General features: G+C 34.6%; 2 protein-coding genes and 2 pseudogenes across 2 annotated transcripts; 2 read left to right on the forward strand and 2 right to left on the reverse strand.

The window, feature by feature from the left end:
- Positions 1-2,609: 2,609 nt before the first annotated feature.
- Positions 2,610-4,287, reverse strand: LOC145570812 (cytochrome P450 736A117 pseudogene; annotated as a pseudogene).
- A 6,516-nt stretch (positions 4,288-10,803) lies between these two features.
- Positions 10,804-12,657, reverse strand: LOC145570813 (cytochrome P450 736A117 pseudogene; annotated as a pseudogene).
- Positions 12,658-14,394: 1,737 nt separating this feature from the next.
- On the forward strand, positions 14,395-23,088 carry LOC145570815 (uncharacterized). The gene is made up of 4 exons (XM_081629947.1): positions 14,395-14,447; positions 16,244-16,346; positions 21,795-21,923; positions 22,612-23,088. The coding sequence occupies exons 3-4, from the start codon at positions 21,828-21,830 to the stop codon at positions 23,086-23,088; spliced, it is 573 nt and encodes a 190-aa protein (XP_081486073.1). The 5' UTR covers positions 14,395-14,447; positions 16,244-16,346; positions 21,795-21,827.
- Positions 16,255-19,928, forward strand: LOC145570814 (uncharacterized). The gene is made up of 6 exons (XM_081629946.1): positions 16,255-17,213; positions 17,307-17,853; positions 17,935-18,476; positions 18,583-18,906; positions 18,986-19,085; positions 19,185-19,928. The coding sequence occupies exons 1-6, from the start codon at positions 16,255-16,257 to the stop codon at positions 19,926-19,928; spliced, it is 3,216 nt and encodes a 1,071-aa protein (XP_081486072.1).
- Positions 23,089-23,461: the final 373 nt, after the last annotated feature.

Here is a 23,461-nt window from a genome sequence, read left to right on the forward strand (position 1 = left end):
TGGCCCGACCCAGTGCCATCATTAAGCACACATGGTTACCCTCTTGAAAATCAATTATAAAAAATGACCTTTGTTAAGAATTTTATCCCAGTCAAAATCTTATTTATATAAAAGTTAGTTAAAGTTAACTATAATTAGGTTTATTTCATATAAAAAAAAAAAAAAAAAAAAAAAAAAAAAAAAGGTTAACTTACCCAAACACCAACCTAGCCACCCCTACCACCTCCACCTCCACCTCAACCCTAACCCCACCATGCCTCCTTAGCCAAAACTTAAACCCAGTTAGCAGTCCCTGCCACCACCTTGTTTTTGGCCCCCTTCCCCTTCCCCCGTCCCGTTTTCGCCCCTACCTTCCCCCTCACCCACCAGCAGTTGAACCAAAAATACCCTCACCCTAGCCCCCACCTGAACTGAAAATCACTTTCAAATTTAGGTGGGTGGTGCTGAAACTAAAATAGGTTGCTGTTGACGGAGAGGTCAGAGAGTCAGAAGAGATAGAAAGGGAAGGTTGTGGGTTATGGTGGGAGGAAGAGCGGTGGTCCAAGTCGGGTCTGGTTTAGGGTCTGAAGGAGGTTTCGAGTTTGGGTCTGGTGGGGGTGTCGGTTTGGGGTAAGGATGAGGGTAAAGGTCGTAGTGGCGGTGATTGGTTGAAGGTGAAGGTGGTTGCGGCGTCGGCTGGTTGAAGGTGAAAGTGGTGGTGGCGGCGGCTGGGTGAAGGTGGCTGGGTGGGCTTTTTTATTTAATTTTTTTTTTTCCATAGTTTAATTTTTAAATTTAAAAAAAAAAAAACACTCATTAATGTCATATTTAGGATAAAATTCTTAAATAAGGTTATTTTGTATAATTGATTTTCAAGAGGGTCACTATGTGTTCATAACAAAAGTTGAGGGTCATTATTGAGAATTTTCTTAGATTAAAAGGGAATTCCATTGTCAAGAACTATGTAGTACTTTGTGATATCTTTATAGACTTAAGTATTTGATCGAGCACTCCCGTCAAAAAAAGAAAAAGAAAAAAAAAATGAAGAAACATGATGGAGCACACTTTTGTAAATACGAAGAGCGTACTAGAATTATTAAGGTATTTAATTATTACACGAGTTTGTTATGTACATCCGGATGCATAGTGCATCTAAGGGTATTGTTTGCTCATTTTAATGATGATTACAATAATCATTAAAATGAGCAAAAAATACTCTTAATTGTACCATACACCCAGATATATATAATAATTTTCAAATTATTGTAACTTAACAACTTTTTGGTGCACCAGGTCACACCACGCGGCAGGGGTTACTCGAATTTTTTTGTTAGGGGTTACTTGAGTTACTCGGCCAGGGGTTACTTGAGGGGTTCGGATATGGGTTACTCGAGGGGTTCATTCGGTTTAGGGATACCTAGTCAGGGGTTACTCGAGTTTCTCAGTTAGCGGTTACTCGAATTTCTCGGTCAGGCCGCATACAAAAAATTGTGACTCGAGTAACCCCTGATCGAGAAACTCAAGTAACCCCAGAAACTCGAGTAATCCCAGATCAAGAAACTCAAGTAATTTCGGAAATTCAAGTAACCCCTGACCGAGAAACTCAAGTAACTCCTATTACACGGCAGATCGCATATAAAAATTTGTGTAAATTACAGGAGTTACAAATTAAAACAATGTATGGAGTACTAATTAATGTAGTTTACACTTTTTAGTTGAGAAACCCAACTTGGGTCGAGGCGTCGAGCTAATAATACATGATAGCTCATCAACAACTAAAATACATGATTATCGTACACGTACTTTGTTAATAATATGAAATTCTTACCATATTAATTATAGCTCATCAATTTTTTTTTTTTTTTGAAGAATAACTAAACACGTAGGGCTTGTTCTGATTGACTGAAGTGAATTCATTGGAGTTGAAGTGAACTAAACTGAACTGAATTGAATATTTTATGAAAGAAGAAAATTAAAAACTGTACTGAATTGAACTTATTGGAACTGAACTGAAAAAAAGCTGAAGAGAACAGACCCGTAGTATCATGCTTTACAAAGAAAGTAAATTAACAATTAAAACATTTTATCTTATGTGCAAATAAGAAAGTAGAGATGTATGCACGATACTCACCATCCAATTATTGCTATCACTGTTATTAAAGATTTAAAGATATACTCGTATATAACATTAAAAGTTCATAAATTTTTAGAAAAAACAATATTTAATATTTAATTTTTGATAATAATACATAAAGAGCTTAAATTTCAAATTTAAACAGTTGAATTACTAACTACGTACACACCAAATAAATTACAATGATATTCTAAGCTAATATATTAAACTTGAATTTTTAAACAAAAATATGTACGATCTTAAAAATTTAGGATTCCATTTTACTATCTAAGCTGATAAAGCTATTATTATTGGTACATATATGTACGATCTTAAGAATTTATGACTCAATCTTACTAATCTATGGTATTATTCTCATTAGTTACAAATAGAATCACTTTATTGACGACATTATTTGCAACAAACTATGACAATCAGACAATCACTAGACTTAATGAAAACAAACTTTACTTCTAGTTTTGATTCGATAACATCCAATATTGTGCTATTTGCAAGTCTAAGGAGTTGCAACAACCTTTAGAGGAACTAGCTTGTGAACTGTGAAACCTACACTTTCAGCCACATCTAATTCATCTACTCCATCAGGCACTTCCCAATCGAACTCGTAGATGAGATTCGCAATAATAAGCTCAGCATTAACAATGGTAAATGATATCCCAGGACAAATTCTTCTACCACCTCCAAATGGAATATATTGCATTTCTGGTCCTTTGAAATCAAATGTATTACCATCTAGGAACCTTTCAGGACGAAATTCCTCTGGTCTGTCCCAAAAATTAATGTCTCTCTGGATCGCCCATGCATTGATAATAACTTGTGTCCCTGCATTGATGTCATAACCAAATAGTTTGACATCCTGGGACGGCTCTCGAAAGAGCAACAAAGGAGCTGGAGGGTGCAGCCTAAGTGCTTCCTTGATCACAGCCTTTAAATAAACTAGTTTTCCTAGGTCGTCTTCGGTTACCCTAGGACCTGGGATTTTTCTCACCTCTTTTTGTAGCTTTTTCATAATTTTGGGATGCCTAATTAGCTCACACATCGTCCATTCTATTAGCGCGTAAATTGGTTCAGTCCCAGCAGCAAATACATCCTGCATGAAAAACTCTGTTATTTTAAGATGTTCGGAAAAAGTTGTTACATTCTAGTACAGCCGTACAGTTAAATCTAGACGATTTGCAATAAAACATACAAGTACTTACCAGAGTGATGGCTTTCATTCTTGTGATAGCTTTGATATCGTCTGATAGAAATGCATTATTCTTGTTCTCCTTTCGATATTCAAGCAAAAAATCAACGAAGTTCCCTGCATTCTTTCCTTCTTCAGACTCTGCATCAGTGTTTTCCTTCGAACTCAGACGATTCTGATGCTCTTGTACTACTGTATCAAGAAACTCATCCAACCCTTTCGCGACCTTTTGCACTCGACCTTCTAGACCTCGTACTCGATCCACCCAACTAAGCCAAGGTACAAAGTCTCCAAAACAAAAATCCTGAAGTAACTCGATTGCTTCGAATAAGAGCTCTTTGAAGTTCATACCACCCTCACTGTTGCTGTTGCTGTCACACTTCATGCCAAAAGCGGCCCTGCTTATTACATCATTTGTAAATGACATTAAAATATCAGTCAAATTTACAACTGAAGATTGAGACTTTTTTATCTTTTCAATAACTAATGCAACTTCATCTTCTCTAATTTTTCTAAAAGATGAGACTCTTTTGTTACTTAATAATTGCAATGCGCAAATACTCCTCATTTGCTTCCAGTACTCCCCATACGGCGAAAAGGCCACATCCTTACAGTCATAAAAAAAACTGCTGGCAACCCGTGATTTCGGCCTGTTTGAGAAAATTATGTCATGAGTCTTCATGATTTCGCGGGCAGCATGTACCGATGAAACGACTAAGGTAGGCTTACCGCCAAAATGTAGCAACATAAGGTTGCCATATCGTCGTGACAATGAATGAAGTGAACGGTGAAGCAATGGATTTAGTTGATGAAGGTTTCCTATGATCGGAAGCTTTGGTGGAGATGGTGGGGAATTTTTTTTAGATGCCGGATTTGTTAAAAGGTTCTTGTACAAAAGTATTACAAAGAGTAACAATGGGATGAAGTAGAAAGGGTTGAAATTAAGTTTTTGTAACGATTGTAGTAACAAAATAAACATGGTTTCCATGTATTTTTCTGCTAGAGTAATAGACATTTTTTTTTTTTTTTAATTTTTGTAAGCGAACTAATAGACCAAGCTAAATATTTTAATTGAACAATATGAAATTATACAACTATATATATAAGGAGTTAAGGATTAAGGATGAAGGGTACTCAGCACTTCAGCAGCTACTAGAAAATTAACTAGAAAAGGTAGTTTCAAAAAATTGTCCTTTTACGTTTTTTTTTTTTTTTTTTTTTTGGTTTTATTTTGTTTTGATTTTTTTGTTCTTTTAGGGTACCTTTTAATTATGAATTCCGCACAATATATCTTCCAATCATAGTATCCCACATTTCCACACAAATAGTCTTATTTATAGTTAAAAAAAATTAATAAATGGCAGGATATCATTGGACAAGTACTACTGTACTAGGTACTTTATATGGATGAGGTTTATGTAAGAAGCTCAAGGGGCCAAATTATTGATTACTTTTTTCACATAATGTTTCAATTGTATATTGCCACATAATTTTTTAATTCTCTGCTACATATTAGTTTGATATCTATGCATTATGCAATCAAGGAACGAAAGCTATATTATACTACTTCCGTTTTTTTTAGTTGACACGTTTTGACTTTGTATACTATTTACATAATTTATTTTGTGATTTAAGCCCTGTTTACTTCACCTTCAAAAAAAAAAAAAAAAAAAAAAAAGTAAAACAATTTCAGTTCAGTAAAATAAGTTAAATTCAGTAAATTTAAAGAAGAAGTATAATAGAAAATCAGTAAAAATAATTTCAATTTAGTAAAAATAATTTCAGTTCATTAAAAATAATTTCAGTTCAACAAAAATAAGGTGAAGTGAAGAGGCCTTAGTGTAAGATAAAAACATAGTCACGTGAGGTCTTGTTAGCTTCGTCTCAACATCTAGTTTTTGAATATCAAAATTTTTAATATTTTGCAAATACGCAATTAAAGATATTTATATTTGAAAGTATGCGTTGGCAAACATGCCTAAATGAAATGTGTCAACTAATAGAAAATTGAGTTTGTTGACACATAGTGTGAGATTTTATCAATTTTATCTCAGTTTCTATTTTAAAGGCAAAGTTATTAATAAGCTCATCATATATATATACTTAAGCCTTAATTCATGTCTAATAATGTGGATTATATATACAAGGTTGTGTCAGTTCGTGATTATAGTGAATTATGCATGAGTTAAGTTTTTTTTTTTTTTTTTTTTGAAAGAATGCATGATCGAGTTAAGTTCAATAATGTGAATAATGCATAAAAGTTAAGTTCAAGAATGTGAGATTCATGTATGCATACAAGTTTGTGTTAGTAATTATAATTAAGCATTAATTTATATCTAATAAATTAATTTTGTGTAGTTTAATTGCCTTTTTTAGATATAATGGATGAAATTATTTATAAATCGATAAGTGTGAAAATGAAATAATTACAAGTTTTAATAAAAAAAAAACAAAGAAAATAAAAAAAAAAATCCCTTATTCCTAAAGAAATTTAGGTGTCAGGTTCATGCTTATGTTTTCATAACATTAACGTCTTAGCCTCTAAATCATGAAATTTCGTATGCTATTCTCTTAAATGAAGATAACTTTATACATATATATATATATACATACATACATATATATATATATATATATATATATATATATATATATATATATATATATATATATATCAAGCATTAATACTTTGTATTATTGCTATGTAAATGTAAAAATCAACGGTTAGATTTATACTTCAATTCATATACAGTGTAAAGTAAAATTTAACACTTGAACGTGCGACTTAACTTCTAAAATATACTTGAAAATCAATATAAGTAATTCATGCCACAAAATTTTAGAAGGTACACGAGGTCTCATAGTCCCATTGATAAAAACAAACCAGCCATGGTACGTGAATCACTATATGCCGACGTGCTATGCATTTTGGTGAAGGCTGTAAATATTTTTGGGCCCTAGAAATCTAAAATTGAAAGACATATATATTTGCTAGATTAACACATGTACTCGATCTCCGTTTCTTAAGCATTGTTACAATCTTCTTTTTCGTTTGTCTTTTTAAACTTTTACCATTTCTTAGCTTATATTTAGCACCATCTCATAATCTCTCTTTACTTCATCGATCTTTTACAACCAAAAACTTCGACCTACATAGTAGTATGATCTCAATGTATCTATTTAAATTTGAACATGAGACAAATATTAATTAATTCAGGGGCGGGTGAGCCTTATCAACTTCAATTGCAACCTCATATTCATATTATTATTTTGACGAAATATTCATATTATTAAAGCGATGAAAAAGGAATAAAAAAAGTACTGTGCTATACTAGATAAGAGATGAAACAAATGTACATGAGATCAACAATTGTAAATCAAAAGTTGGAAACAAAAAAAAAATGAACGTGGTGGACACCTCCATGCTATCCAAGAAGTTGAATAACGTGGCAAGTATCCAAGAAGTTGTCATGGTATAATGACAATATTGTCAATATGTCAATAAATGTTCTTGATATTTCAACTACATAACATACAGTTCACTGAGGAGTCCAACTCCTAATCGTCTCATTTTGGTTGTCATTATTGTCTTAAATCAAGTTCGATTTATGTTACATTCATATTTGTCGAGTTTGATTTATGTGACATTCATGCTTAAACAATGATTTTTTATCAGCCAAGACAAACGTAAATTATTACAAGTACAATACACTTACACATTTTGTAACTTTTAATTATTGTTTTTTTTTTTTTTTTTTTTTACTAAAAACTCATTTTATTAATTTTATTTCATATTAATTGTAATGCTTTTCCCTATTTAAAAAAAAAATAAAAAAAAAACTGTAATGCTTTTCTTAATAAGGTATTCGTAGTTACATACTATAACTTAATGCCGTTGTAACACTTCAATAGTATATTATATGCAAAAAAAATCTGTTTTTTTACTAATTCAATTAGAGTATTAAATAAAACATAAAATTACAAAACTATTTAAATTATAAGGCCCAGTTCACTTCACTTTAAAAAAAAATAATATTCAATAAAAATAATTCCGTCTAAATAAGTTCAATTTAGTGAAAATAATTTATGTTCAGTAAAAATTAGTAATTTAAAAGAAGAAATATAATAGAGAATCGTTAAAAATGATTCAGTTCAACAAAAATAATTTTATTTTAGTAAAATAATTTAAATTTAGTATAAATAATTTCAATTTAATAAAAATAAATTTAGTTCACCAAAAATATGGTGAAATAAATAATGCCTTAACATGAATAACGTGTTTAAGTGTTTTATCCGACTTAAATGAAATTACACCAAATACGGCATTCTTTGAAAGAGTAGCGAGCGGCTATGAACAAAAGAGGAGCTCGCTTAGTCGCATTATTGATAGCAACGTTTTCAACCATATACTACTCCTGTGTAAATATGTTAAATTTCGAAACAATATGAAATGGGTCTGGATAACCCGATCAAGGAGGAGGAGAGTTTGGTCCACAAATAAGGCTTTGAAGCTTCCATACTAAAACCAATTGGTAATAGTAGGAGGTATTCCTTTACCTTATAAAGTGAAATCATCTCTCCTCTTTCTCCAATGTGGGACACTCACAAGTGGACTACAATGGGTTTCAACAAAATAATACGAAACTCGGAGGTAGTATTTTCTTTTTCCCCTTCAAATGGAATAGTTCCTTGTAGTAACTTGAACTAGTACTATCCTCAAAAATACCGTATGAGTGTACGACTGCCTTTTCTTGGAGCTACTTGTTGCAGTTTTTCACAACTCTAGGATGCCTAATAATTAACTCACTTATTATCATATATATTCTATGTGTGAAGATTGTGTCAATTCTGACTATATATGTATAAGTACCATTGGATGTAGTAAAATCAGGTAATGCGTAGTATAATTTATGAAATTGAATTAGTACTTTCGTGCTAATTTACCAACTTTGGTATTGAGCATCCTTGTTCTCCTGCTGATATCCAAGCAAAATTTCTACAAAGTTTAGCGCGATGTTTACTTCTTAAGTGATTTCAACCATGTAATATATATACGGAGTATCATGTTTTATGATTGTATTGCATATATTAATCTAGGTAGAGCTAATCAAAAGCAGCCTAGCCTGAAAAAGATTTTTTAGGCCTACATTTTAGGCTTGGTTATTATTTATTTGGGGTTCCAAAATTTAAATTTTAGTGACAATCTTAACTCGACCGAAAATGGCCCAAAAAACTTTCTATATTGGCCTAAAATGGAATGGTTGCGAGCAAAATTTTTGGCACAAACTTGGTCCCAATTCAGCTCGAAGCTTTGAGCCAAAATGGGCCAACTTTTTTTGCATCTCATTATCATTAATACTATACTTCCTTCCAAATGTTACCCTACATATTAAACCATATGTTTGTTTACTAATAACCTCACTCAACTTCACAACTGATGAAGATTGCGATGATCTCTTTATCTCATCGACGATTAAAGCAACTTCTTCTTCCCTCATCTTTCTATAAGATCGGACTTTTTTGTTACACAAGAGATGTGTAATGTAAAGACTCTTCATCCTGCGCCAATGTTCGCCGTAAGGAGCAAAACCCACATCCCTGCAACCGTAGAATAATCTACTAGGAATGCGTAATTCAGGCCTGTTGCAAAAGATCAAATCTTGAGTTTTCATGATTTCGCAGGCAGCTTCTGGTGTGGATACCACGAGGATCGGCTTGCGGCCAAAAGGAAGCAACATGATCTTGCCATATTTCTTAGAGAATGATGCAAATGACTGGTGTGGTAACTCTCCTATTTGGTGGAGGTTACCTATAATTGGTAGCCTTGGCGGCAAGGGTGGTTGAAGTTTTGCATTGACAGATCTTGCAAAAAGACTCTTGTACAAAAAAAGTACAAAGAATAAAAAAGGGAGGGTTGAAGGGTGGAAAAAGAGTTGTTGCAAGAATTGTAGAATCAAACTCATTATTATATATGTGCGAGGTATTTATATGTTTGATGGAGATTCGAAGATTTTAAAATGAGAAAAAAATTATCAAATGAACAATAGTAGAGTTGAGTTGCACCTTAATTATACGTAGTATAAGATATAAAATATACCACGCTGCATGTAAAAGATTTTAGATCTCAATGAGGAGTGCACATGAATTTGAAAGATATAAAGAGAATACACTATGAAAATGTGATATTGACTAAGAACAAGTTACAACTAGAGGAAGTATTGCATATTTCCAATTTCAAAATTTCAGTTACATGGTAACTTCAGAAGAAGAAAAAAAAAAATGAGTCAAAGAGGTCCATCCATTGATGGCCAAATGTATCCATGCATGCATGGACATTGTTTTGATGTTGACCTTTAAAACAGATTTTTGTTTAACAAACTTCACATGCATTTAGTTTCATTATAAAACAATTTTTTTTCAATTATAAATTAATTTATTTTAACTATGGTGGGACTCCACCTAATTGGCCTTTGGTCTTGATGGATCACAAGTTTACCAATGTGGCAAAAGTATGACGGTCGTAGGTCTTGTTTAGTTTACCTTATTTTTACTTATTTCAGAAAAAATAAATTCAGATTATATCAAATCAGAAAAAATAAGTTCATATCACATCAGATTAGAAAAAATAAGTTCAGATTAGATCATCGTTTTATGTGCAGTTTTTTATCGCTAGATATCTTTAATTTTGTAATTAAAAAAATTATGCAAATTACATATTATTACGAATTTAACAAGATCCCACTTGATACATTTTTTCCTTATAGATTATCGTACATTTAAGGTCAAAATTTAGTCAAATCAGACAATCAGATCAGAACAGATCAGATCATATCAAACAAGATTAGATAAGTTCAGATAAGCGAAAATAAAGTCAACCAAACAAGCCCTTACATTAATGTTTCCCTTGATATTAATTAGAGGATCGGAGTTAATTACAACTCATAGCTTAATAAACTAACTCATGTTACTTGTTTTCCCTACCTTACAAAAAGTTTAACATAACTCTTATAAATAGTGTATGAACATTTATATCCCTAAAAATGTTTTACATATTTGTCTTCATTTGATTTCAAAAGCCTTAAATTGTCATGAATTCCCTAAATTGATGTGGGGCCCATGCTCGGAAAATAGGTCAGAGAATAGATCGGGGTGGTAAAACCTACAAGTTTTGTAAAATATGGGTGGTTATTTTTAATTAAAAAAATTAGGTGGTTATTTCAATATATGGTATATTTTGGGGTGGTAATTTACAAAAAAATCTTTAAAAATATGATCGATTCATTGAAAGACATATAACGTATAAAAAGAGATTTAAATCTAACAAACATGTAATAATTGTTATAAATAACCTCACGACCCCTTTCAAAAATACCTTTTGAGGGCATATAAATTGAGACAAACTAAAATATTGCAATATTTGTACTTTTGACACTTATTCAAACAAATAACCTTTTAAATGTGCTATATTCCAAGTTTATTTGATTCAATTACACTGAGGACTGCCTCATTCACAGGAATAAGGAGTTGCAATAACCATAAGAGGAACTCGCTTGTGAGTTGTTATACCAACACTTTCAGTCATATCTAACTTCCCACATTCTACTCCATGAGGCAACTTCCAATCAAACTCATAGACGAGATTCGCAGCTACAAGCTCAGCATTGATCACAGCAAAGGATGATCCAGGACACATTCTTCTACCCGCTCCAAACGGGATAAACTGAAAATCTTGTCCCTTGAAATCATATGTAGTAGCTCCGTTTACGAACCTCTCAGGAAAAAATTCCTCAGGGTCTTCCCAAACAGTTGGGTCTCTCTGAATTGCCCACGCATTGATAATCACTTGTGTCCCTGCAGTAATGTCAAACCCGTTTATTTTGACATCCTGCGATGGCTGTCGAAACAGTAACAAAGGGGCAGGAGGGTGTAGCCTTAGTGCCTCCTTCATCACTGCTTTTAGATAAATTAGTTTCTCCAAATCATCCTCACATACTCGGCGGTCTTTACCTCCAACAATGTTCCTAATCTCTTCTCCAAGTTTTTTCATAACTCTGGGATGCCTAATCAGCTCACTCATCATCCATTCTAATAGTGTGAAAGTTGTTTCAGTCCCAGCAAAAAACATATCCTGCATCAAAACAGAGTTAAGCCCTGTTCACTTCACCTTATAAAATTAATATTAAGTAAAAATAATTTCAGTTAAGCAAAAATAAGTTCCGCTCAGTTAAATTTAGTAACTTTAAAGAAGAAATATAATTTCAATTCTGTAAAATTGATTTCAGTTCAGTAAAAATAATTTAAGTTCAGCAGAAATAATTTCAGTTCAGTAAAATAAATTTAATACAATAAAAATAAGGTGAAGTAAACAGGGCCTAGCTAGTAAATAATCCAAGGGTTAATACTTAATACGATAATTAGCTAGATCGAACTAGCTTACCAATATAACAGCTTTGATACTGTCTATTGAAACAGCATCCTTGTTCTCATTCTGATATTCAAGCAAAATGTCCACAAAGTTTTTTGTATCCTCTTTCATGTTACACTGAGCACTAATGCTTACAGTATGATGTTCGTGAATTACTGTTTCAAGGAACTCATCTAACTTATCTGCCACCTTTTGCACTCGACCATCCAAACCCTTTACTCGATCAACCCAACTTAGCCAAGGTATAAACTCTCCCAAACTAAAAATTCCAAGTAGTTCCATAGCTTCATTTAACAGCTCCTTAAAATCAACTCCTCTCCCACGATTACTACTATACTTCCTACCAAATGTTGCCCTGCAAATTACGTCATATGTATACATCACAATAATCTCACTTAAATTAATCACAGAAGAATGGGATTCATTTATCATTTCAACAATTAAAGCAGCTTCTTCTTCTCTTATGTTTCTAAATGATTGAACCCTTTTGTTACTCAAAAGCTGCATAACGCACACACTCCTCATCTGCCTCCAATAATCTCCATAAGGAGCAAAAGCCACATCCTTGTAGTCATAAAAGAATTTAATGGCAGCACGTGATTTAGGCCTGTTAGCGAAGATCACATCATGAGTTTTCATGATTTCTCGAGCTGCATCTACAGATGAGACTACAATAGTGGGCCTGCTGCCAAAGTGAAGCAACATTAGCTTGCCATAACGTCGAGACAATGATAGAAAGTCCCGGTGAAGAGATACACTTAGTTGATGAAGGTTTCCTATGATTGGCAGCTTTGGGGGCGAGGGTGGGAGGTTTTTTCTGGTGGCATGACCTCTATACAGGACATTGTATAAAAAGATTACAAAGACTACGAAAGAGACGAAAAAAGGGTAGAAAAATAGAGCATGCCAGATATTTGTAAACCAATTCAACATTGTTTCTATATAATCTTGGAGTAAAGTGAAGGGAGGTATAAGATGCAGAGGGTATACTCTGTAGCCACTATAAAAAGAAACTTGAAGAACTTAGAAGGAATAAAAAAAAAAACTACTATCCATAATATCGTTTGGGTAATTAGGGCCCTGACCCTCCATTATGGGGTATTCACTTGCGAAAATTCTAGTATCGTCCACTTTATTTGGACCATCACTATCCTGAATTATCATTAGCCGATTTTTTATTTATTTATTTTTTTTACCTTGGTCAAACCTTATTTTTAGTTATTCCTTTTTTTAATTCTTTTTTTATTTTCCAAAATTTAATTACTGAATTTACGAAAATCATTTTAATTACATTTTTGAAATTTAATTATTAAAATCAGATTTTAATAAAATCAAAAAAATGATTAAATAAAAAAAACGATTAAATTAAAAAAATCAAAATCAAAATATTGTTCATCAATGTTCTTCAAGTTTTTTCATCCATGGATGAGATTAAACACGAACATATTATCTATGTCCATTAAATTCAATCGCTCATCGATAACGATTAACAATAGGAACCGATTTTAAAAGCAAATGTGAAATTTTAAGATATCAAAAAGTTGTAGTCGTTGTGAATTTGGGTAGCGATTTAAATCCCTAAATAATAGGTTTGGATTGTACTAAATCAGTCAACGTTTGCAAAAACGCTGATTTTATGTAATCGAAATAACAATTTTTAAGTTTTACGATAATCGGGGTTTGTCATGAAAATCTGAAAAAGAAATCGCATCATTATTTTTTCGAAACCTTGTTTGATCCAAAAATAATGGAAATCGAAATTGAAATCTTGTTTGTGTAAAATGTTTTACCCAAATAAAGGATAGGACATTATCTGTTATGAAAATTGTAATTATTAAAAACATATGACATTAAGTCACTACAAGAAAATGGCTTATTTCCGATGGAACAATTCCGATGTCCTATAAAAACCGTCGGAAAATTTTGAAATTCCGATGGTTTAGAAACCCATCGTATTTTTCCGATGGAAAAAAAAGTTCCCGATGGATTTAGCCATCGGAAACTTACGACGGTTTAATAAGCCGTAGGAACTAATTTTTTGCGATGGTTTTTTTCCATAGGAAATGTGTTTTTTAAAATTTAAAATTCGAAAAAATATTTCCGATGGATAATTAGCCATAGGAAATTTCCGACGGCTTTTATCCATAGGAATAGCCGTCGGAAATAGAATTTCCGATGGTTTATGTCCATAGGAAATATAATTTCCGATGGCTTTTATCCATAGGAATAGCCATCGGAAATCGTTTGGACTTAAAGAAAAAAAAAAACCTCAGAAACATTTGGGCATTTTCGAACAAAAGGAGAAGGAGAGAGAGAGAAGGGGAAGGAGAGAGAATCAGCCGCCCTCTGCCGCTGCTCCCCCTCCGCCGCAGCTCCACCGACGACACTCCTCCTCCCCCTCAACTCGTCGACCGTCGGCCACCAGGTACTCCTTCTTTCGACTTTTTTTTTTTTTTTGAATTTCGTTTTCCGGCCCACCACCTCATGGCTAACCGACAATCCTCCACCTCAGATCCACCGCCGGCCGCCACAAGCTCACCTTCTCCCTCCAGCACACCTTCTTTCATAGGCCCAGGTAATTCTATTTTTGTTTTTTTTTTTTCAGTTTTAATTAATTACCCATAAACCCTAAGTTTTGTAATTTTAATTTTTTAATTCACTCTTTTTTTTAGGATTTGTAGATCTACTGTGTTTGCTCCTCAAAAAATAGGTCAAATTCAAAGGTTAGTGGTTATTATTTCCAATGTACTTATAGTTTTATATGTATGTTAGTTATTAGTAGCAAAAATGGTACTCCCTCCGTCCCTAAATTACATTCCTCTTTCTAGCATTTATTCCTCACATAATAGAGAGAAAGAGGAATGTAATTTAGGGACGGAGGGAGTACAAATTAATTTATTTTTTGGTGTGTTTTGGGGATGAAACAAATTAATTGTGTAGAAACAAATTAATTGTGTAGAAATTCAGTGGTGAGGAAGGTGACAGAGACAGGGGCAGGGCTGAGGGATAGAATGAGATCGGCTAGTTTAAGCATACAGTTGACTGGAGCTTTGATTGGTAAAGGGAAGATCACTACATGTGGTGATGGAGATGGTGTATTGATGTTAGGACTAGGATTAGTATATTATGTTAGATGATCTTCCATTATGTCTAGGAAATGTTTGGTTTTTAAATTGGTATGATCACTAACTCTTTACACTACCTTAGTATTGTCTAACTAATGGTTAAATGTTCAATGAGTCATACAAGTATATAAGATCCCAATCCCAGTGTTTTTTATATTATGACTAGCAATTGGCAATCATTGCTTATTAGTATATTACTCCTTAATTAACAAATGACTAGTTGATTTATACTGTATTAATGATTATCACACAATTATAGGGCAGGTAACCTAATGTCAAAAAGCGGAAAATTTTGCCTCTAGAGTGGAAACTGGAATCTATAATTGGACTCTATAATGGCCTTATTAGCATATTAGTTTTTTTTTTTTTTTTTTTTTTTTTTTTTTTTTTTTTTTTTTTTTGATTAGGCATACATTTTAGTATATTACTCCTTAATTAATAAATGAATAGTTGATTTATACTGTATTAAAGATTATCACACAATTATAGCCTATAGGGCAGGTAACCTAATGTCAAAAAGCGGAAAATTTTGTCTCTAATGTGGAAACTGGAATCTATAACTGGACTCTATGATGGCTAATAGTCTAATACAGCTTTTATATATGGGCCAGGAGTTAATAAGAGAATTTGTAGCACTAGTTTATATAAGATCACAAAACAATGCCATGGACTCGAAAAAAAACAAGATAACATTAGCTACAATTCCTACATAACTTGGGGGATTGTGGATGATATGCTTATATTCCCTCTCTGAATCTGCATCTGAATGCAATGCGCAATGCAGCTAAACATGGATGAAAATGGGTAATTAATTAAAACTGAAACAACTATTGAAATTAATTGTGGATGATATGCTTATATTCCCTCTCTGTACATTATGAAATTGTCATATTGATAAGCTGTTGCATTCAAGCTTTAATAAATCCATGTGAACGCTAAACTGGAACAGCTTCCAATAAGGGACGCGAAATTAGAAAGCAGGAAGCATAATGAAATTTGGCATAACTGGTCAACAAGCTAAATCAACCATGAGTGAAGGTGTGAAAACACAAATTTTCACATACAGATATTGACATCTAATAATAGAATTCCATATTTATAAACAGAAAAGATTATGACAACATTATTTGTTAGAAGATTGTTGAGTTTATATATCTAGCTATGTATGCTAGTCTAGTTTAAATATGTTGTTATATATAGTAGTTTAATTTTTACTATATGTTATTAATTTTATAGTATATGTATTTAGTATAGTTCATATACACATATATAATTATACATGTAAGTAACTTGTTTATATGCATTTTAAGTGTCATTTTGGATCCTTGTTATCATTTTTTGCACTATTGTTAGTTGTTTTGTGACTAATGTGATTACATGCATAAGCTGTGTAGAAGTTGTAACCATGAAAAGAAGGGAGCGTAGTTGGATGTATGACAGGTTGGATGGGCATAAGCTTAAGCCTGAGTTTTTGAAAGGGGTTGATGAATTCATGAAGTATTGCAAAGATCATCCCGAGAGCAGTAACCCCAATGAAGTTAGATGCCCTTGTGTCAAATGCAAGAACTTATGTCTCCATGATCCGGACACGGTTAAAGTTCATTTATATGGCAAGGGTTTTGTAGATGATTACCATGAGTGGATGTGTCACGGTGAAGGGTTTCCCGATCCCCCCCAAGACCATTCTAATACATATCGTGAAATGGTTGTGGATGCTCTTGGTCATGATCAAGACCAACTAGGTACGGGAGAGCCGAGTGATCAAGAGGAAGAGCCAAACACACAAGCTAAGCAATTTTTGGACATGTTGAAGGCAGCTGATCAACCTCTATACGAAGGGAGTTCTATGTCTGTGTTAGAGATGGCCTCTAGAATTACTAGCCTAAAGTGTGAGTATAACTTGCCGCACAGGTGTGTTGATGGATTTGCTTCTTTGATGAGTGAAGCAATTCCTAACAACAACCACATGGGCCAAACATTCTATGAGGTGAAGAAGATTGTTAAGGGATTAGAGCTTCCTCATAAGAAGATTCATGCATGTCCGAAAGGTTGTATGTTGTTTTGGAAGGAGGATGCAGAGTTGTCTACGTGCAAGGTGTGTGGTACCGATCGATACAAGAGGACTTCTAAAGGGAGTTTAGTGCCTTTGAATGTCCTAATATATTTCCCAATCACACCAAGATTGCAAAGGATATTTGCAACTAAAAACATTTCTGAGGAAATGACTTGGCACTCTAAGAATCCTCGAGTACAAGGCACAATGGCACACCCCAGTGACAGTGAAGCATGGAAACACCTAGATAGGTCTTTTCCTGAGTTTGCCTCTGAACCTCGAAATGTTCGTCTTGGGATGTGTACAGACGGGTTTGCTCCCCATGGTAAGTTTGGGGGTCAATATTCTTGCTGGCCGGTCATTTTGACCCCTTATAACTTGCCTCCATCTATGTGTATGAAAAGACAATTCATGTTCCTTTCCTTGCTTGTTCCCGGTCCTAGAAATCCGAAGGGGAATTTAGATGTGTATATGCAACCACTTATTGAAGAGTTGAAACAATTGTGGGAAGTGGGTGCAAATACTTATGATATTTCAAGGAAACAAAATTTCAACCTTCGAGCAGCCGTTTTATGGACTATTAGTGACTTCCCTGCTTATGGTATGTTGTCTGGATGGTCTACAACCGGTAAGAAAGTTTGCCCGTATTGCATGGAAAAGAGCAAAGCGTTTTGGCTTGATCATGGTGGAAAAGTTTCTTGGTTTGATTGCCACCGGCAATTTCTTTCTTCCGATCACCCATTTCGAAAGAGTAAATCTGCATTTTGTAGAAACAAAGTGGAAAATGGAGAACCTCCACACATCATGTCAGGGGAAGAGTTGTGGGAATGTGTCAAAAATCTTCCTAAGGCAACTGATGGCCCAGAAGCACTTAAAAGGTTGAAAAAGGCAACAAAGGGTTGGTTTAAGCAAAGCACTCTTTGGGAACTTCCGTATTGGAAGCATCTGCTCGTTCGTCACAACTTAGATGTCATGCACATTGAAAAGAATTTTTTCGATCAACTCATTCACACTATTATGGATGTGAAAAAGCATACTTGTGACACTCCAGCCGCTAGAAAAGACATTGCCAAGTATTGCAAACGGCCACAACTCCATCTTGAGGAGGATGATAGAGGGAAAGAGACCATGCCAAAGGCTCCATTCTCTCTTGACAAGGCTCAGAGAAAGGTTTTGTGTGAGTGGGTTCGTCAACTAAGGTTTCCCGATGGTTATGCTTCGAACCTTAGTAGATGTGTTGATTTGCAAGCATGTAAGCTCCATGGGATGAAAAGCCATGATTGTCATGTGTTTATGGAAAGGTTGTTGCCAATTGCTTTGAAAGAGTTGTTGCCTACCCATGTTTGGAATGCAATTACTGAGATTAGTCAATTCTTTCGCGACTTATGTTGCTATACAATCAAAGTTAGTGATATGGAGCGATTAGAGGAAAACATTGCTGAGATTCTTTGCAAGCTTGAAAAGATTTTTCCACCCTCATTCTTTAACTCCATGGAGCACTTACCAATGCATTTGCCGTTAGAGGGCAAGTTATGTGGTCCTGTTCAATATCGATGGATGTATCCATTCGAAAGGTAACATTATCTTATTTTCAAAGTGCTTCCTTTTAAACATTATCAACTCATTTCTCTATAAATTTATACTCTTAACCAGTTTACACTTTTATAATTGCAAATTTAGATTCCTCAATCATATAAAAAGGAAGATCGGTAACAAGGCCCGTGTTGAAGGTTCAATATGCAACGCCTACCTTACCGAAGAGATCGCAAACTTCTGCTCACATTACTTTCAAGAAACCATTGACACCAAAACAAGAGATCTTGGCCGAAATGTCAATGCCGATGTTGAGCCCATCTTCAATGAAGATGAAGTCCCTGAACTATTCTCGGTTGATAGTGGTCGAGTGCCAGATGAGGGTAAAACTCGTTTTCTAGATGACAATGAACTTGAGCGGGCTCACTTGTTTGTGTTATCAAACAGCGGCATTTTAGGTGATTATGAAAGGTAACTCCATTATTAACACAATAATTTACAAACAAATGATTGACTTAACAAAGCCTAACACTTGATATCCACCTAACAGAAGGTTTGAGGACCACATTCTTAGTACTCGACCTTCTTTGCGTAGAGAAGAAGTAATGGAAAAATTCGAAGTTGATTTTCCGGATTGGTTTCATAAAAAGGTGATTGATTTATTTCTAAACTACACTTATTACGATAAGTTGATTTTCCACCGTAATTTCAATAACACTTTGTTATGTTCAATCATCATACATTGATAGGTGGTTGAAGAAAAACCAAGATCCGATGTCTTGCAAGCTTTGGCTATGCGTCCTTTCAAGCGTGTACGCACTTGGAGTCAAATATTTGTCAACGGATTCAATTTTCATACTCATGACTATGGCAAATTCAAATCCACTATGAATTATGGTGTTAGTGTGTCAAGTGCGGATGGAGGCGAGTATTTTGGTATGTTAGATGACATAATAGAACTTGTGTATACAGGCCCCGAGAAAGAATACAAGACTATGTTGCTCAAGTGCAAATGGATGGACTCTATTAGGGGTATGAACATACATGAACACTACAAACTTGTGGAGGTAAATCATACTAAGAAATACCCGAAATACGACCCATTCGTCTTGACTTACCAAGTAAGTCAGGTGTACTTTTCATCATACCCGAGCCTGAAAAGGGATCGACTTCAATGGTGGGCTGTTTTTAAGACACATGCAAGGTCGAATGTTGATGCTCCAGTGGACTTATCCTTTTTGCAGGAAACCACGGTTGAAGAATCTTCAACACTATGTCCACCATATGATATTCCCGACTACGACTTGCTAATTGATGATGAGGATGAATTAGAGGTTGATGACATGGTATCCGATCATGAAGATGAATCTAGCGTCGGTTCTAGTGATAGCGAGGAAAAAGAGATCGATGATTTATTTTTTGATGATAGTTCTGATGATGTTAGTAGTGACAGTGATAGTGATCTTAATGATAGTGATGATGAAAGTCATTAGAAGTATTAGGATCCTAATGATGTATTTCCACTTGTGTTTTGTTTTTGACGACTCAAACTTTAATGGAAATGTAACTTAAGTATGATGTTCAAATGCCTTGAAATGTTATCGAATTTGATTATTACTATTGGTATTATTATTGGATTTTGTTACTAATGTCAGTTTCAGGTATGGCTGGTGGCAAGCAAGTGAAAGGGACCAAGAAGCGAAATTCACGTGAACACCCTCCTTATCATTTGGTTGATAGTCAGTTGGTTCCTACTTCAGCAACTCAAGAGGACGATAGTAATGAGGAGGAGGAGGCAGTGAACTTGGGTGACAATGGTGTTCCCAACACCCAGACCCAATCTCAAACCCAAACTCAATTGCAGCATACGTCGACAGTTTTGCAGGGGCAAACCTCTAACCCGTCTGGTAGGTTGGCCTTGGATCTCTCTCTGTTGTGGTAAGTAGTAATACTAAACTTGTAGCATGTTATTATTAATTCAAAAGAATTTGATTATTTATGTGCACCATTATCTCATATTACTTTACATACGTGATATTTGTGTATCGTAGGTTCGAAGATGGTGGTCCTGTGCTGAAGGCCATCACTCGTTCAATACAGGGCTACTACCGAGAACCATGGAGGAATTACGGGGAGGTTGATGCTGGCACCAAGAAACATTGGTGGAACTTGTTTAGTGTACGATAATTTTTTATAAACTAAGTATTTATACACATACATATATAACTACTTTTTTCTATTAAATTGTGTTAACCAAATGGTAGTGCTAATTGCAGAAACATTTCACATGGGCACCGGAGCTAGAGGACCAAGTGCAAAGGAAATTCAACATGAAGGCTGGTGAGCGATTGCGAGACATGTTCTACACGGTCACAAAGAAGATGAAAGGAGCAAAGCCTTACTGGGTGAATGAAGAACTTCACAAGAGAATGATGGCTATTCCAGAGGAAAATGAAACTCATAAAATGAGGTCGAAGCAGAACAAGTTGAATAGAAGAGGTGGTTCTATGTCAAATGTGGTTGAGCCATCCCACTATCAAGGTTCTATCTCGGCGGCACAACATGCAAAGAGGATGGTGAGTCACAAACAAATTTGGTTTCTTTGTTTTTTCGGATCTGGTGGCTATATACAGCAATGCAGTGTCCTTACTTTGAAATGTTTGTTTCCTTTTAGTTCTATTTTATTAGTGCTACTCCTCAAAATTACTTTGAAATATTTCCTGCATTTGTTTCTGAGAGAAGATGGCTGCAAATGATTATGTTGTTGAAGCATTTCTTATTCTCTTAAAAAAGTAACTGAGGTAATGTGTCGCCGACTTACAAACTCAGTAATTCAAGTAAACTATCTTCCTAATTCATCAGTGAACACCCTTCAGTTTCCTGAAAATCTGATCCTAGGGTTGAAATGTTCGACTACAGTAGCATATTAACTGAAACAGTAAAACCTGACTGTTAACAACTACACAGGTCAGAGGCTGTAAGCACTAATCTACTTTCATCAAATTGCAATCCCAACCAGAATATGGTCTAAACTAGTGATTAGTTCCTGTTGGTATACTGATTAAACTTACTGTCAAACAAAATTTAGCTGTTTAAGATCATGAATCTGGCATTCAATAAGATTTACCTGTGTTGAGACACATAGAGTATGTGCTAGCTGAGTATATATATTTTAGCTTCTGTCTTTGCTGATCTTGACATTCATGTTAGAAGATTTGTAGATATTTTTATTAATAGGTGTTATTCCTGGTGTTATTTTGATTATAATTGTTGGGTTTTTGACTGAGGCCTTGAGTTCTTTATTCAGTTCAGTGATGCATCTGATTCATTTTCTGGTCTGATCACTTTTTTATTTTTTGGTTATTTCAAAGGCTTTGAAAGATGGAGGAAAGATGCCATCTGCCCCTGAAGTTTTCTTGAAGACTCACTTCAAGGATATACCTGGGAAAGGAAGGGTGCCTGCTAATGCCAAGTCCAAGTTGATTGCGGTAAGAACTTATACACACTAAGAATGAGCCAAGTCCAAGTTGATTGCGGTAAGAACTTATACTGTCACACTAAGCATTTTTTTTTTTTTTTTGTTGTTGTTGTTAAGAAATGAACTATAACTATTGACAAATTGTTACAGACATGTAGTTTTATACTAAAGTAATTAACCTAGAAAAATGGATTAGGATTTAAGGCAATGGTTATATCAGTTGATTGTAATTGGACTTTAAGAACTTGTTGCATCCTTGACCATGAACATAATCTATTAACCAGACATATAGAGGATATAAATGAGACCATACAGGGTATCTCTGATGGAAAACCATGCAATAGCTTTCAATTCTTGTAGTTGGTGTCCCATGGCCTTAGTAGACTAGAAAAAAAAGAAAGTCCATATTAGATTTTTAAATCTTTAATCTTACAGCAACAAGAACAATCATTCAGTATGTGCACATTAAGCAGGGTGTTGAATTCATCTCTACAGCCTAAAGAACTTATACACACTAAGAATGAGCCTAAAGAACTTATACACACTAAGAATGAGCCTAAAGTCAGTCATCTCTACATTTGATGTGCCTTGTTGCTTACTTGCATGTACTGCATCATATAACATGTATTTTTGTAATACTCGTAGTATATTAATTGTATCACATATGATAATTTTCAATACAGGACACCTACCAGAAGAAACTGGAGGAAGCAACTAGTCAAGGGGTTGAAAAGAGTCCGAACCAGCTGTATTGGGAGACCGTTGGTGGGCGCAAGAAGGGTCTTGTTAAGGGTCTTGGTCGAAGTGGAGAGTTCTACTACGGCACCCCTCAAGGTCGAGGTCTCAGTTCTTCCCAGCTGTACACGCCATCCATTGTCACTCAGATGCAGGAACAATTTGAACAGAGGGTGCAAAACATGCGGACTGAAATGGAGTCTGAGATCAAGTCCCGGGTTGAGTCTCAAGTGCAAGAGCAAGTTGCGGCCCAGGTCCAAGCCCAGGTTTCTGCCCAGATTGCTGCCATGGAGAGAAGGAACAAGGAGATTATGGACGAGATGATGAACCGTATAACTGGATTCAACAACGACACTTGTTCTACGTTGCAACCTCAGCATCGAGACCCTCGAGACGACTCGGGCAGTGGTGGAGGTCATGCTACGGAAGCTTGTGTCTAACTTCTAGTTGTGCGTATTTTGTTTTTTGTATATATAACTAATCCAGCAACATTAGTATTAGCACTTTGTATATATAACTAATCTACTCTTATCTAATCTAATATATGAACCTATTATGCATATTTACAGTTTTCTATATGAAATTATTATTCCAGACAAATACACAGGTTTGCCAAAAACAGGTTGGTGCAGGTTACAAAATAAAATAAAAACGGTTAAGTATAACAAGCTATTAGAGTTACAAAAATTTTCCTATGGCATTTCCGATGGTTTCATTCCATCGGAAAGTTTTAAATTTTCCGATGGTTTAATACCATAGGAAATTTTAAACATTTCCGATGGCTTTAAGCCATAGGAAATTTCCTATGGCCCA

This window comes from Chenopodium album, chromosome 12 (genome assembly GCF_948465745.1).
Source record: "Chenopodium album chromosome 12, dcCheAlbu1.1, whole genome shotgun sequence".
In the NCBI taxonomy this organism is placed as follows: Eukaryota; Viridiplantae; Streptophyta; class Magnoliopsida; order Caryophyllales; family Amaranthaceae; genus Chenopodium; species Chenopodium album.